At 33.4% G+C, this 16,580-nt stretch overlaps 2 protein-coding genes across 5 annotated transcripts in view; one reads left to right on the forward strand and one right to left on the reverse strand.

Moving 5' to 3' along the window:
* The first annotated feature begins 3,706 nt into the window (after positions 1 to 3,706).
* LOC100500399 (uncharacterized) lies at positions 3,707 to 4,253 on the forward strand. The gene has a single exon (NM_001364525.1). The coding sequence runs from the start codon at positions 3,797 to 3,799 to the stop codon at positions 4,007 to 4,009; it is 213 nt and encodes a 70-aa protein (NP_001351454.1). The 5' UTR covers positions 3,707 to 3,796; the 3' UTR covers positions 4,010 to 4,253.
* A 4,478-nt stretch (positions 4,254 to 8,731) lies between these two features.
* The window catches only part of LOC100808457 (protein argonaute PNH1), an 18,065-nt gene continuing 10,216 nt past the window's right edge, over positions 8,732 to 16,580 (reverse strand). Inside the window, exons 1-23 of one of the 4 annotated variants that reach the window (XM_041015845.1) lie at positions 16,198 to 16,574; positions 15,436 to 15,720; positions 15,090 to 15,298; positions 14,801 to 14,947; positions 14,421 to 14,554; positions 14,155 to 14,264; positions 13,673 to 13,779; positions 13,444 to 13,582; positions 13,240 to 13,356; positions 12,902 to 13,009; positions 12,738 to 12,809; positions 12,505 to 12,627; positions 12,181 to 12,340; positions 11,741 to 11,862; positions 11,449 to 11,586; positions 11,237 to 11,379; positions 10,843 to 10,905; positions 10,624 to 10,687; positions 10,412 to 10,547; positions 9,996 to 10,069; positions 9,698 to 9,792; positions 9,582 to 9,613; positions 8,734 to 9,316 (exon numbers count right to left, since the gene is read on the reverse strand). In XM_041015845.1, coding sequence (XP_040871779.1) covers positions 9,150 to 9,316; positions 9,582 to 9,613; positions 9,698 to 9,792; positions 9,996 to 10,069; positions 10,412 to 10,547; positions 10,624 to 10,687; positions 10,843 to 10,905; positions 11,237 to 11,379; positions 11,449 to 11,586; positions 11,741 to 11,862; positions 12,181 to 12,340; positions 12,505 to 12,627; positions 12,738 to 12,809; positions 12,902 to 13,009; positions 13,240 to 13,356; positions 13,444 to 13,582; positions 13,673 to 13,779; positions 14,155 to 14,264; positions 14,421 to 14,554; positions 14,801 to 14,947; positions 15,090 to 15,298; positions 15,436 to 15,702 — 2,727 coding nt within the window. In that variant the 5' untranslated portion in view covers positions 15,703 to 15,720; positions 16,198 to 16,574 and the 3' untranslated portion in view covers positions 8,734 to 9,149. Of the gene's footprint in view, positions 9,317 to 9,581; positions 9,614 to 9,697; positions 9,793 to 9,995; positions 10,070 to 10,411; positions 10,548 to 10,623; positions 10,688 to 10,842; positions 10,906 to 11,236; positions 11,380 to 11,448; positions 11,587 to 11,740; positions 11,863 to 12,180; positions 12,341 to 12,504; positions 12,628 to 12,737; positions 12,810 to 12,901; positions 13,010 to 13,239; positions 13,357 to 13,443; positions 13,583 to 13,672; positions 13,780 to 14,154; positions 14,265 to 14,420; positions 14,555 to 14,800; positions 14,948 to 15,089; positions 15,299 to 15,435; positions 16,575 to 16,580 lie in introns of those variants that run through there. The other 3 variants (XM_041015848.1, XM_041015844.1, XM_041015847.1) reach the window with 3 other exon arrangements.

The raw sequence follows: 16,580 nt of genomic DNA on the forward strand, positions 1-16,580 counted from the left end.
GTAGTGTTGGACACCCGTGGTGGGTTGTTAATCCAGCCTTGCTACGTATATATCTTTTTGTTTTCCTAGATTTAACTTCATACCTTCCTACTTCACACTGTTTTCTACAAAAGGGTACCTTTTTATTTTATTTTGTGGGGATAGTATAGTCACAAAAATATCATAGCACGCGCGGGACAAATAACTACTAGTAATTGGTAAGAAAAATATCATAGCACGTATATGCGTAGTGTGGCTTGCGATCTTTTTCGTTGGGGACCTTAACCTTAACCCTTTCTGCTGTAGATGTAGACTCAAATGTCCTCACGCTTCTTCTCCCATTAGCTCCCAAACCATTTCATGTTTACATAGATTCGATATGTTAACTTTATTAGATTTAGCATGTGCTTCGTAAGCTGCCACATAGGTATCCACCTAGGATTTATTCTCTCGTGTCTGACGCATGCTCATCAACGTTTGGCCGCATATATCCACGTACCTATCTCCTGCATCCAAAAGCATCAAAGCATTTAACCTTAACCTTAAAAGCTTCCAATCACTATATATACTATAACAGCCTCTGCAATTTCATTCATCAATTAATTAACAAACAAATGAATTCATATTTTTGGTACATTAATATCCTTTTTTATTCTAAACCATCCTCTTGTTTCTACTTTTGTTTTCTTTTCTTTTTTCAGTAGGAACTCAAAATAGGGCTTCTGATTCACACAAATTTGCATGAGGAAAATGTTTATTATGATCAAGAATGGTGTGCTTACCAACCCATCACTCTGTTCAAAGGAGAAACCTAGCTAGCTTGTTTCTTTAATTTAGATCGAGTTAGGTAGAGGAAGAACTAAGAATAAACATATATATATATATATATATATATATATATATATATATATATATATATATATATATATATATATATATATGTATGTATAGAAGTTTTCTAAGATTGGGTTTGTAATTCTAGTTATTGTCATAGCTTATTTTATAAAAGTGCCTTAATGCAATTAATTATACACTAATCATATTAGATTAGTGAGTGATTTCGCCGAGAAGGAACTATGTTACTTGTAAACTAAAGTTGTACCAATATAGTTAGTACTATTTAGTACGTATATGAGAAATAATTACAAATAATTGATAATGCATGCATGTTTGACTGCATAAGAAATAATTTGAAGTGTGGTGATCAATTACCATGATATCATTGATCTAACAAAAAATCACGAAATCACACCTGCAAAACATTATGGACATAAGGTTATCGACCTTTTAAATTTTTAATTTTCTTATGCAGGGTAATTATATAAACTAATTAATAAACTATAAATTGTAAAAAAAAATCTAACTCAATTGGTTAAACTAAGAATACATGAGTTATTATAAATCTCTAATTATATAAGCCAATTATACTACTTTGATACTATGCTTTAGTTTATCGAATCATTAATAATTTACTCGTATAATTTTTCAAGAGTAATATTATATAATTATTAATCGTTGATATGATATATTTAATAAATTCATAAATATTTCTAAGAAAATCAACAACTAACGAATGTTTGCAAATTCGTTTTATAAAGTTGCCTTTCGTTTTATTTATAAACTAGTAGAAGACCCCACAATCGCAGTAAAAAAACAGAAGACACCACAATCTTTACTCACAGAATCATTGCTTTGGGTGTCGTAAGCTAGCTTTCGTTTATATATTATGTATAAATCTAATAGCTAGGACTAATTAGTTTAATAATTAAACCGTAAGTGCTCATGTGTGTAAGTTCAGCTGTTCAGGTACTTGTCTTTTTCGACGAGAATCGTCTAGTCAAATGTACTTTAAGTATAAAATATTTTTAGTTTATCATTTAATTTTGTTTATAATAAGCTTTACTTTACTAACAAATACATAAGATATATACTTAAGAGTAAAACAATTTACACTAATTTAATAAAATGAGTTTCATAATTAATTAATGTTAGACACAAAGAAATAATTATCATCAATAAAGACATAAGATTCTTTTTAGTCACAATATTTAAATAAATTTGATTCTGGAAGTATTCCTACGAACTGTAGTCCTTTTAATTAATTACGAAACTAGTCATCAATCTAATATTATAGACTTAACATTAAGGATAAAATACTTAATTAAACATGTTTGTAATTAAGCTGAACTTATCCTCAATTTCTATTAAGATAATGTGTTATTGATGAGAACATTTATTAAAAGAAATAGGTATTAATGACAATTTTTTTTTCTTAGGTTACAAAATGGTTTAGAAATTTGAATATACAATATAAGTTCTTCCCATGTGTTGTGCCACATTAAGTGACTTACTGTTATCCCAAAGTTTGTAAAGTTGTTGGAACAATTAAAAGCTAATTTGCCATTTAGATTTTTTTTTTCTTTCAAATCAACAATAGGTAGTCTAGTTAAGTTCCCAATTCTTTCTAGTGGGAAAGGTATTGTCAATGCAAGAAACACTCTGAAACAGGCAATTTGCTGAGTTCGAAAGAACAGCTTAACAGGCACAAACTTACCAATTAGGAAGTCTCGTTTGATGTCAGTAGTAACGATCGTTAGCAGGTTAAGGTTATTTTCAAGATGAATTTGATTGGTAATTGCCTAAATTTTCTATGTTTGTGGAATGCAATTATTACAACCTGCCGTTATATTCTCTTCAAAATCACTGTTTAATTTCCACCATTATTCTTCATGCTGTCCTTTACTTTTTGTATCATGGTTGAATATGGAACTTATTTTTGTTCTCTGTTTTCCCCGGCCATCAGCAACACGCTAAGGCTTTTTCTAAGTTATCTTTGAACTTACAAATTAAGGAATGTAACACAAATTCAACATCAAGGTAGGCAGATGAGGGTGTTGCAATTAGAGGTGTTAGGAACCGAATAACGCCAACATGATCAAAATAGTCCCTGTTTTGTATATATATAAATCCAAAGTCTAATATTGTGTGTTTGGAAGCCATTGAGAAGTAAAGAATCATGTCTGAAATTAAAAGTTATAACTACTAGCCCTCCCTTCAGTAAACATGAAAAACTACATCTTAGATGTGGAACCAAATAAGTTGTAAATATCAGGTGATGTACCTTTCAAACGCAATTAATAATTAGTAATAATAATAATTTGCTAATAGAAGCCACTAGGATAAGAACCATGTTAATTAATTCCAACATGATACTTTTGGTATAGATAACAAATGATCAGATCGAACTAATTCCCCTTGTCGCCGCATTCCATTGGCTGCAGAAACAGGCCGAAAAGGGAGGGAAGGAAAGAAACTATAAAAATAAAAATAAAAAATCCCACTAATTCACCTAAAGAACTATAAAAGATTCCATGCTAATTAATTAGTATAGGCATAGTGCTAGTTACAACATTAAAAGCCAAACCACTTTACATGACCCAACCTTTCACTGAAGGATTCGCTATGCCATTGCTATTGCTACCCTCCAAGGCTCCAACAACACCAATTATGTTGACATTCCTGGCATGTATCTCCAACAATTTTGCTGAGTTGTGTCAATTGGATTTCCTACGTGGCTGGAAAATATAGCACCACACATCCTGGGACAGGGTCATGCTCACACCCCATGCATAAATCCACACACTTCCCTCGTGCCTTGCTTGTGCCAAAACGAGGTCCACACTTACCCTTCCCCTTATATAAACATCGTCTCTCTTCCCAACACTCTAACTCAACTTACACCACTAGTATCTTATAGCTTCCATTTCTTCTCTCCTATTCCCTCCTAGTTCCAATTCTTCACCCTAGTCTAAAAATAATGTCATTCACTTCCAAGGTCATTGCTCTGTGGTGCAAGAAACATGGGAATGATGATGGTGTCGATGTGTATGATGCTCCTGCTGCCACTGCTTGCATTGAAGGAAATGTTTGCAATTGGCATGGAGATTTTGTAAGTTTTGTCCCAGTTGCATTGGTGGAGGGTGACGATGACGACGATGACGGAGGTTATGACTACGCTCCCGCAGCATAAACTATAAATGTTTGGTTACCTTGTATACTATCCAACTTGTAGTGACCGACATATTAGAATGTCTGCTTCTATTCTTAATTTTTAGTTTGGCGCCAATTGAAAGCGATTAAGCTACAAAATTATGTGCGAGGTGACTTTATGTTGATGTGTAGGCATGCACTATCAATTATTTAGCAGCTAGGTTTGTTATCCAGAGTGAGATATCGATTAAATATGCATGTTTGCTAATGAAATGTAGTTGATTAATTTATGTTTTCCACCATAACTTGCATTATCATCTTGAGACTAGTGACGTTACTGGTTGTCTTATGTGACAATCTAGATGTCACAAATTAGCTAGTTTAGTTTCTTTTCGGTTTAAAGTTTCTAAACCATTAATTTATTTTTCATTATGCATGAAGTTGCTTTTAAAGGAACTTGTACATTTATTTCTTTCCTCGTTTTCTTCATTATCTTTCCTTTAGCTAGGTGCTCTTTGAGTGACCAGTCCTTGTCTACTGAATTCCTGATTAATTTGAACCCATAGTCCACATACATTTTTCACGGGTGATGCTAGTTAATGACTAACTGCATGTTTGAATTGAAATTAAAAATATTATGTGCGTATTTCAATATAAATTTAATGGATAAAAATGAATAAAAAAAATAAAGATTCCGATTCTTTGACAATTATTTTTGCTTTAAAAGTTAAAAGTATTTTTTTACTTGAAAATCAAACATACACTAAGACTTGTTATATACTACATTTATTCCTTTTTATTTTTTATTTTATCCCTTTTTTTCTCATTCCACAATAAATACATTGTAAATTAATTAATGATTAAGAGATAAAATAAGGATATAATTAATAAAATAATAATTAATTAGATATTGAACTTTACAAACAACCGATAAATAAAAAAATTCCAAATTCAACAATTAAAAAGAAAGAGAAAGAGTAACCCACTAACCATATGTGTCAGTTTAATATCTGCATGATTTCTGTCAGTTTGGGTCCTTCACCTTCATTCAAACTGCTTCCACCACGTCCTGGGCCTTCGCCTACCTCATCAACATCACCACCGAGATGGTCTACATCAAGTTTGAATGAAGGTATAATTGAAATTGGTACAATTAGATATGATTAACTAATTTTTTTAGTTAATGGGAATCAGTTTTTTTTTTTCTTTTATAATATTTGAGGCAGGAGTAGTAACTGCTATTTGTGAACTCAGTAAAACTAGTTATTTGCCCCAAGGACCTCAACTTACAGGCCCCATTTCCCATTTTCTTCTTTTTATTAGGCAAAATGTGACTGTATTTGGATCATGGGTCCTGTTAATTACTGGCCTGAAATTGTCTGAAAAATCTTTGTTCGTGATCTTCGAATTTCTTTCTGATTTCAGCTAAGCCAACTATTGTGATTTAAGTTTTGTTTGGATAAATTTCTAAACAAGTACTTGTGAGAGAAGAGAATAAAAAGGTAAAGTTTATCCATTAAGTTAAAATTATCTTGTGTATAATAAACTAATTTATAAAAATTTTCTCATTTAGCTTCCCCGAAAGCTAGTTTTAACTAATGCATAAACTAATTTTAATTTATAGGAGAAGTTTAATTCATTTTACCACCTTATTTTATTCTTCTATGTGTTTATGTGGGAGCTTTATCCAAATAGAACCTTAATATACTTTAACCAAGGTTTCTACTTATAATTACATTCCTTGTGAGTTTCTGTTACGTGATTGAACACAACTTGAAGCTAAGGTGCAATCCTACAACTTAAGAGAAGTACAACCATCTTTGAAAAGGAAAATAGGTGGTCTTTCTTTTTTCCTATTGTTAAAACAAAACACAAAGAAGTGTAGTACAGTAGCCCAATTGCTCAAATCTAAATGCTGGGATTTGGGAATCTATCTGAATAGTATGTCACATGGTTTAGGGATTATATATAATGACATGTTCAACTCATGTAGTTTAAATTTTTGCTGTCTTTTGTTCTACCCTGTAGCCAATGCCAATGGTTTCTATTGTTGCTCCTGACTTTTTACCATTGAAGTTGCTACCTGCATCTTAAATTCTTCTTAGAATAGTGTTTGTTTGATCAACTACTTGGTAACCCAGTTGAAAATATGCTATTCATTTCCCATATCACGCACGACAAAACCTTTTGGCAAGTGCTTTTTCATCGAACACCTTTTACTTTTCTAGTCATTGGACCCGTGAACTGACACCCCAAGTACTTGTTTCATTTTTTTTTATCTCTTTAAATTTAAAAACCATTTCTTTAAAACATTTTAACATTACCCATCAATCAATATCTTATTCAGGTATATTAAGTTTTGAAAATTTTCCACCAAAAAAAAAATGTTTTGAAAATGATTCTAAAGCAAGTGTTAAAAAAATTAGAAACAGACAGGAGTTTTTTTTTTCCATCCCGTGAGTGAATCTGTGTTTTGGTGGTGAAAGCCTTTATCACTCAGTTTTCATAAGTGTTGAATTACAGAACCTCATGGCATTAGATTTTACTTTGCCGTGGTCCAGTACTTCTTACAAAAGCTTGGTGTCATTTCATGAAGTGCTATTCAAATTTCATGAGTAGTTTGATGGAAATGTAGCCCCCCATGTCACATGCCACTGGCTGCTGTCCTATTCTCTTGCGGTGTTGCACTGGTGACGCGGAAATAATACCACGAAATTCTCATTTTGATCATGAAGGCTTTCTGATAAGAGGCTTCAGCTTCAAATTATTTCTGCTCTGTTATCACATTTCACTCACATTCGTAGTTGCAGGCGCATGAGAGAGAGAATGTGATTGTCATTACAACAACATCAAACTTCAGTTCAATCAGTAGGACAGTTTAAACCAATTCAAGTATCACTTAAAAGAATAGGTTGAATAACCATTAAAGCAAATGGTAAGCTCGACTCACATCACGCAGACTATAATTATTTAATAACTAGTATTTTAACTTTGTGCATTGTATATGATAAATATTTATTTTAAGGAGTTTTAGCACAAGTAAATATTGACTAGGATTTGGTTGAGACATTGGTACAACCTGTTGAAAATGCTAACTGGCTTTACCAAGAAATTCAGTTCAATGCAAAAGCCAAGTTAAGGATTGAGAATACAAGTTTTGAGTTTTGGGTAGTGAGGACTCCATATGAGATTCAATTTGATCTTAACACATTGCAAGATACAAAGTAAAAATGGACAATTTAAAAGTACTCAAGACAATTGTCCATTGGAGTTTTAAATAGTTTCACAATTTCAAGACACCAAGGCAAAATGGAAAAATTTTAAAATTAATTACCTGTTTGGATGAATAAATTCTCATGTTAATTTCTACTATTTACTAACCTGGATAATTTTCCAAATTAGATCCATTGCAATGTTTTGGATAATTTTATTATTTAAAATTTTCTGGGTTAAAATATTTTGTTTGGATGGTCAATTAAAATAAGAATTTGAAATTTTGATAGTTTTTAGGCGTATTAACTTACCAAAATTGCGATCTGATTGTAAATTGATTATAAATTCTTAACTCATTTGTTGATGAACTTTAATCACTGTTGTCAGTCTCTACTCAATTCTTTGTTCAATCCACTCGTTTGTTCGACTCAAATCCGCAATCGTGAATCCATTGCTCCTTCAATTGTTAGCTCAATAGTTCAAAGGTAAGGCCAATCATGCCAATTTAACTTAAACTTTCTCTTCAAAGAATAAGATATGCTTTTGTAAGTTCGACACAAAAGTCACTATGATCCGGAGAGAGTTCAATTTATTTTCGCTTATAAATAATAGATTAGTTTTTTCAATTTTGTAGCGTTTTTTTTTTTATAAAATCATACTTTCTTAGAATAACTTATTTTCCTTAGCGTCCTTTTGAGAGTGTTTGTTATCGTCGGTGGTGTATATGCGTGGTATGGATATACATTGAAGTTCAATGGTTTTCCATCACCGGAAAAGAAGAGGTGCGTAGTAAAAAAAATCAAAACATACGGATTGACAATCTATATAGCTCATACAGATTAACAACAATTTGTATGTTTTGAATTTTTTTAAAAATTATGATTTTTTATAATTTTTTTATACATTTAATTTATTTACAAAATTTGATAATTAAACAAATTTGATATTTAACTGAATATTGTATTTAGATGTTTAATACAATAATTAATAGTTAAACAAATTTGATATTTAATTAAATGATGTATTTGAATGTTTATTACAGTGATTAAAAATTAAACAAATATGATACTTAATTGAATGATGTATTTAGATGTTTATTACAATAATTGATAATTAAATAAATTTGGTATTTTTTTTACATATGTAAATTTTTATTAAACCATGATTTTTATTTATAATTTATATATGTAAACAAATTAATTATTAGATAAAAATCAATTATCACAAAATTTATTATATAAATTTACATATACATTAAAAATACATTATAAATTTTAGTGATATATATAATGAAATTAATTATTTGATAATATAATTGATCCGTTAGCTCAGTTGGTAGAGCATGTGCTGATAATGTGAAAGTCACATGTTTGATTTCTGCTTGGATCATTAATTTTAAATTAATTCATAAATTATATTTTTGAAAAAAAAATTTAAAAAAATCCTATTGATCACTTAAGGATTGACAATCTGTAGGCCCATTATTGGACTTATGAAAGGACAAAACTGAAATTTCACATATTATGCATAATATACCAGCAAGCAAAAATGTTGGGTGTGCCTAGCAGTTTCCTTCAGTTTAAAGTCAGGTAGAATTGTGGGTTTTGGGCCCATGGTTTGATTGGGTAGTCAACGCATGTGCATGATTCGATTGGGCTATGGACGCCATGAAGACCTTGATTCTGATTGAAGAGACTTAATTTAATTAGGATTTAGGATGATTTGTATTAATTGAAGCTAGAAAATCGGTACACCAATAATTTCTAAATAAGAGGTATTACCTTCCTAAGCACTAGAAATACTGGAAAACAACCTAGACTTTGTCAAAATTTTCCATGCTGAGAATTATGAATTATGAACAGGTTAGCTTGTAACATCTGGAGCTTTCTCGCCTCTACTAATTTAATTTCCTTTTTCCTACACATGCTGTTGTTTCTCTACTTTGATGTCTCTCTATTGTGTCTCATTCAACAGTAAAACATTACATTCTTCACCTTCTCTTTCAGAGCTGGCAGTGGCCGAACTGACTCATCTTTTGATCTTCCACCTCGAGCTTTAGCAATTTCATGGACATTAGGTTCCATGTAGAATCGAGCTCTGTAAGCTGCCAAATGAGCATAGTACGCAGGAGGCACTGTACACACAGACAAATTACATTTCATAGGCGTAATTAATGATGACTTTCATACATCTCATAAATATTTTCTATAGATTAATTAGTCATTTTAAATTTATACCCGAATTCCAATATTTTCTTTTTGTTAAAACAAATGTGTATGTGTTGTATAAGGAGTGTTGAGTGGCTCCTATTTGAAATTAACATTATGTACGTGCTAGTACTTGTAAAAGGTAGATGACCATACAAGTATCTTATGTTAAGCAAGATCCAAAAGACTTACCTACAGAAACCGATCGTGTACATCTTGCATAGCTACAATCAAAATAATGAGGGGGTTATTTCATCACAAGAATGGAGCAAACAAATTTTAGATGATGTGTGAGAGAGGCTATTTACGTGTAGCACAAGTTGTTGGTCAGAGATTGGATCTCATCAGCAGTGAAATTGTTCTCGTCCCACAGAACATGATAATGAGCTGGTCTACTTGTACCCTGTAAATAGCATTAATGTAAATCTGATACAAAAATTATTCTTTTAACATCTTAGTTCTTTACACCCTATCCCAAGTCACCAATACCCTATTTGTATGGTTATGAGAAATGAAAATCTCTTTCCCCTTTTATACATACAAATGGGGTGTAAGTAAATTTTGTAATAAAGGAACAAAATCAAAGTTTAAGCCGTAGAATCATACCTGAATTCCTGCATGACTACATAAATAGAAGTCGAATTCCGTAGGATGACAGATCTTAGAATCCACCACAGTACCTACATTAACCAATCACAGATGTTTCAACTCTCTGGGACTAATAATTACATTGCTGGAAGATGCAATTGGAGAGTAATCCAAATAGAGTATTAATGTTATTTATACTTCAAAATTTTACAACAAATTATACACTACGGAGAGAGATAGGAAGAGAAGAGAGAGAGGAGTGTGATAAGATCATAAGATAGGTGAGTAACATTATTCTTATAAAGTATTCTGCAATTCTGAGCTGACCCTTTGACAAGCTATCTAGGTATATTTCCTCTTGGATTTTCATATGTATCCTTAGGTTGGTGACATGCCCTAATGATAGAAAACGACAGAAGTTAAAAAAAATTTACCAGGTAAGATATTCCCACTCTTATCAGTGCTATTTCTGTCGTCATGATTGTTTGAGAAGAGTCTAGTGTGATGCCGCTTTTGAACCACAACAAATGTTACAGGAGGTTGGTAACTAGGTTCCAAAGATGCACAAGCCTACACATTGAAAATTTAAGCATCGGGAAATGTCATAGTAAACATAAATAAATATAACTGTAATTAGTCAAAGTACCTTACGGATGGCATCAAGCTCATGCAACAAAACCTGGTAGAACTGTCCTTCACTTACCCCATCCCTGTAAATATTGGACAACATTATAAATAATAAAGACACTCCTCCATTATCCTATTTGGATAACTGTAATATGCCCAAATCACTGTCTCTCATCTCAACCCTAACTTCCTTTGCAAAAACAAGTTAAAAAAAAATACCAGAACAGATCACTCTTACCTGTAAAATATTATCCTCAATGGTTTTTGTCCAGTTGCCTTCTTAAAAGAGAGTAACAGCTCTCTGCAGTAGCACAGAATAGTATGATCCAATAAGGCATAAGGCATATGATGTTGAACAAATTACAGGTAATAAATGCAAAACCATTATCCCTTCCCTTGTAGTCAATAATTGAACACACAAGCAATTACTCAAGGAAAAGGAAAAGCTTAAAGCAAGCAACACGAAAACTTTCTCATTAGGTAATTTAAACAATGTCAACAGGAGATATTTTTAATACCTAAGGGAAATTTATATTATTCTTAAATAAAATAAAATAAAGACATAAAATTAAAAGGCAAACATGACCTTCCATTTAATCCAATTATTAAAATGGTAGGCTGCTACTAAGTACCTGATCATGCCACCATAAACTATACCGTGATGAGGATTCTTCCAACATTTAAAAAGGTCTTGAATGAGTTCCTCGCGATGAGGCTGAGCACATACCAATCCTGCATATTTTGTCACTTCTGGCCAGTCCTGGGAGGCTACAACCTGAATAACAGTAATCAGAAGACCAAATATATGGCCAGCTATAAGTTAAAGGACTTTGGAAATACTTACAGCAGCAATGGATGGACAAGGGTCCTCTCCAGATTCTGGATGAGTTACATCTGCTCCAAAAATTATTGTTGGAATGTCACTAACCAATGGGATTCTCCAACTTAGCGCATCCAAAAGTACTGTGTTCCTTCCTCCCATCTAAAAGTATATTTAAGGAAAATTAAGGGAAAAATAAAAAAAAGGTGGGAGAAAATATAGAAATGAATATTCCTGAGTAGCAAGTAACCATTCTCTTACTTTGGATTGTAATTTTGAATGATCATTTAAATTTTGTAAATAGTTAATAACAGACCTTAACATTGATCTTCAGCGCCACATTTGCCAAATACTGTCTATTGATCTTGAATACGTGTTTTGTAAGACAGCACTGAGAAATCAACCCCAGATCTGTTTCACAGATTCTTTTGAGATCACCTGAAAGAAGAACTTGTTTATCAAGTGCGAGTATGAAATATGGAACTATCCTCCGCAGAAAAAGTGGGATGAAATAAGGAAAAGATAAATGCTCAGTATCTTTGTTGGAAACATGAGAAGAAGTAGTTCATCAGGAGAAGAAAAAAAGAATCAGAAACAATGAAGTTGAGAAGGAAGTAGTAGTAAGATACTAGAACTGAAAATGTAGTAGTAATGTACTAGAATCTTAACATTTCTAAATACGCCTCTATCATGGTAGCTATGCTCATGAAGTGATGCTTAATGGACTGGACATATTGAAATGACTTGGAATCATACCATACAGAGAGCCATTGTTGTCTGGAAGAATGGCAATCAGCAACTCTAGTTCTTTCCCACTAAGTTTATCAAGTACAGCAGAATGTACGTACTTCAAGGCTTTCTTTACCAGATCAGGTCTTGCTGAATATATAGGAATCACAGGGTCTAGACTAAATTCCTGTAAAAAGAAAACAAAAATGTATACTACAAGTGTACATGATATATAAATATATATTTTTTTATAAGCAGCATGATAAATTTGAAACTGCTAGTGCTGTTCAAACAAGTAGTCTCTAATATATAACTTCTTAATAAAGTTATAACCAAAATTTGAAACTTTACCATGCCTGAGATTTGGCACATTTGAACTAACTGTTGGCAAAACCCGCGAGCAATACTTTCTTGGATACTTCGGGAGAAATTAATGCATGCCCAATATCTTACAGTGCTTCCGTTTATAACTTTCTGCATTGAAATAACTAGAATTACATTCGGCTGGGAACAAGTAGTTTTCATTTTTTTTTTCACTTAAAAAAATTATACCGTAACTATAATCTTTTAAAGTATAAGGTAACCTTGTTCATCATGTTCCATTGACCAACTTGTGGCAAGTATTCTTTCTCCCTTCCAGTCTCGTGATATTTCAACTATGAAGAGAGAAGAGCCAAAATGTACTATCAGGACTAGGAGAATGCTAAAAAGCTATCAATGATTGACTAATTTAACTGAAAACAATTACCCATGGAGCAGGAAGAACCCGAGCCTCAACTGATGCAAGCTTGCTGTCAATGCTGATCCCAAACTCCTTTGCATAGGGATTATACTCATAATCAGTTTCGTGAATTGTCTGCTAGTATATTGGGAAAGCTATAGATTAATTAAACTAAACCAAACCAGCAATACACACTATATTTCTGTTTGTAGATAGAATAAATACTGAAAAGGACAAGTTAAAACAATTGCAATTTATCACACATGCCATGGCTATTCAGTTTCCAATTGATTCTCTGACAAAAATAAGAATATAAAGAAGAAAATAAAGGTTGGAGAGTGATACAAAGAATCCATGATGATGACCTGGAGAATATCTGTCTCTTGTTCACGTGGTCTCTGGCATGAGACCTTTAGCAGAGAAGTTATCTGCTTTTCGTTAAGCCCTTTTGTATATCTCTGACCCCCAACTATCTTACATGCCTAGGACAAGATTCACTAGAAGTGTTCATTGAAAAATAAAGTACTTAGTAAAAAATGGGTTGAATAAATTGAATGAGAAGAGCTTACCTCCATAGGCAAATAGTTCACCTTCTTTTGGCTTCCTACTTGAAGGCAGGGTAGATGAGAATATATGATTGTATATCCATACATTTCTTGAAAGTAATCAACTACTGATTTCATGTTCATTTTCTCATCGACGGGGAAACTGTTAGGAGGAAAAGAGAACAATTTCTTGAGAGGTCATATCTAAAAAATTTAGAGTTCATTTTGTAATGCAAAGTTTACAAAGCCATACCTAAGCTCCCTTGTAGGCTGTGATGTCAATCCTGTAATCCTGTACTTCCTTCGAAAACTTCCTCTATGTGTAACTTCTACTTTCACACCTCTTAAGGCTTTCTTAATCTGCATTATTGACACCACTAAGATTATTTGGTTAGATATTGCTTAAATGTTTCTGATGATTTAGGAGCTTGAAACATTACCAATTAAATTCTTAAGTAGCCTAGAAATGGCACTAGGAGCAGAATAAGAAATCTTCTTTGCATACATTTATTAACATATCATTGGAAAACAAGGGCTCTTGACCTTGCAGGATATATTACTTTCCATTTTAAATCCAAATTTGGAACCCCAAAATTTCTTTACTGAAACTATCACTGTCCAGACTTAGTGGAGGCCATAGGGCGCGCAAGCATAACCTATTTAACTTGTTAGGACTTTGGATAATAGTGTCTGTAAATGCGACTGCTAGCTGTCGTAGTCAAATAAACTTCATACCTTGACACGATCTGCATCTGACAATGGCTTTGAGAGAACATCTTTTCCCAAAATTTGAGCAACAAAGTCAATTACAGGAAGTGGTTCAATAAACGCCATTGATGACATGTCTGAGAGAAGAACGAAGAAGCATAAATCAAAAGGAAAAATGAAAAAGAAAAGCAGCTTTTTAGTATTAACTGTTGACATATTAAAATGAGAGACAGTATAAAAGAATCTTAACTCAATAAAAGTAAAAAAAGATGAAGATATGGTAGAACTCTCACCAATATTAAGTGACAATCCCATCTGAGTTGGCCTTATACTCTGGTAGAAGCCGCGCCATGATTCCAGGCCACCACCTAGCTGCTGTGGTTTTCTTAAATTCGGAGAATAGAGAAACCTCCCAATTGACACGTAGCTAAACATGCAATGCAAGCAAATTAACGTGTAAGAAACAAGAACCCATGACTTCTCCCCCTCCCTTCTCCCTTCATCTTTCTCCAACCACTGGACCAACCTTATATATCCGTAAGAAACAAGAGCATAACCAGTAGCAATAGCCTTATTTTTTTTTAATAAAAAAGGCATGAACATCATCAATAGCCTCATTCAATTCAAAAGGAGGCAATGGATACAATGTTGAAAGAACAACTACAAAATGCACCTCTGAGTCGCAAGCTCCCTCAATACAATGTCAATGACAGTAAGCGCCTCTTGTGGGGTGTCCACTTGTTTCCCACTCAGAAGCTCACGTAATTGATGCATGCTAACACGAGCTGCAAACTTGATCACCACTTCAAATTCTTTTTCCCTGCCAAGAATGATTGAAACTCATTTCATTTGTTTACATCAACCCGAAAGGACCAGTTTCAAAATCCAAAACTTTGGGGAGCATTTAGGAATAAAAATAATTTTGAAGATAACAAGACACAGTTACTTGAACAAATCATCACCTGGTAGAACCAGTGCCCTCATCATCCTTGCTCAGTAGTATGGTGAACTCTTTGAATGCAAAAGGAAGCAAGCCAGCAGTGTAGAGATTTCTTCCTCCATCATAAACAGGAAGCCTCATCCCCAAGTCAGTGTTCCTGTGAAGCCTCACTAACTCAGCTATGATGGCTTTGCTTGTCTTACGAGAAGTAACCTCAGGTGTTATTTTAACCTTCACAAAACACACATGATGACAACTTAAGCAAAAAATCCTCGACACAAATCAAATGATTAGTCTGTCTACTTTGCATGATGAGTTTGTTGTTGTAGATTTTCGTTTGTAGCAAAAAAAGTTGGACTTAGACTTACATTGTAATGGCTCAAATCAGATGCTGATATATCTGCCAGGAAGTGGTTGGCTTTGACCAGACACTTTGTCCCCAGCTGGCCATAGCCAGGCCTTGCAGGAAACACAAGACTTTTGCAAGCAGAGGAAACCAATTGTGTGTCAAGTCCTGTTTCTTGTAATTTCTCTTGTTTGCATTGGCTTCTTCTTCTTCTATCTCTTCTTCTATGGTCTTTGGGTTTCTGCAGTGCACTCCTAGATTTCACTTGATCCTCCACTGGATCCTTCATTGCACTTGTCAAGTAGTTCTGAAGAAAATAAGGAAACAAACTTACTTAACTTTATCTCAAAGTGGAGTGGGAGGACCTAAAGATAAACTGAAAGAGTGAAAGGTTTTATGGCAAAACAGGTTCCACGTTTTTACTGAGAGTGAGAAACATAACTCTCAACTCATGTATGCACTTGTCCTGAAGAAAGACAAGAGTTAAAGAAAGTACGAGAGTGGGAAAGGCAGGAAGAGGCCTTGTAACGGCTGAAAGCTGAAAAGAAGGGAAAATAAATTAAAAAAGAAGAAGAAAGGTATGGCATGGCATGGCATCAAATCTCGACAGTGTTTCATCTTCCCCTAGGCGCTGTACATTCTCTGAAACTGAAAGTGAAAAGATGGGGAGAAAAATAAAGTGACGTGCATACATGCAAAAGAACCAACAATAATCTCCTATAAAATTTTCTAATAACCATCGTTGTCCCCATTGGAACAATGTCATGGCCTAATTTTGACTTACCAGTCTTCCGTGTTTATGGGCATAATAATAAAAACTTTGTCCTCAACACCACCAATACCACTTTCCTTAAAAAAATTAATGTTCCATAAGCTCAAAGCCACATGATAGGGTAGCCAAATAAATTCTACAGAGAATAAAATGCTTGTGCTGGACTATGGTTAATTATTTGTAGGGGGGGGGGGGGGTGGATACTATAAGTCCAAGGGACCTTTAAATTTGGTGGTCCCAAAAGGATGTTTGAATATTACCCTACTCCAAGTTCTTGGCAGGACAGTTTGTAAGATTGCATGTATAAATACCCTTTTCAGCGACCACAAAGGAGCTTTAACTCCTTCCCAAGTTGAATTACGACGACAGAACGGGACCCTAAAGCAGATTCACTC

The sequence above is a fragment of the Glycine max genome, chromosome 5, assembly GCF_000004515.6.
Source record: "Glycine max cultivar Williams 82 chromosome 5, Glycine_max_v4.0, whole genome shotgun sequence".
Lineage (NCBI taxonomy): Eukaryota > Viridiplantae > Streptophyta > Magnoliopsida > Fabales > Fabaceae > Glycine > Glycine max.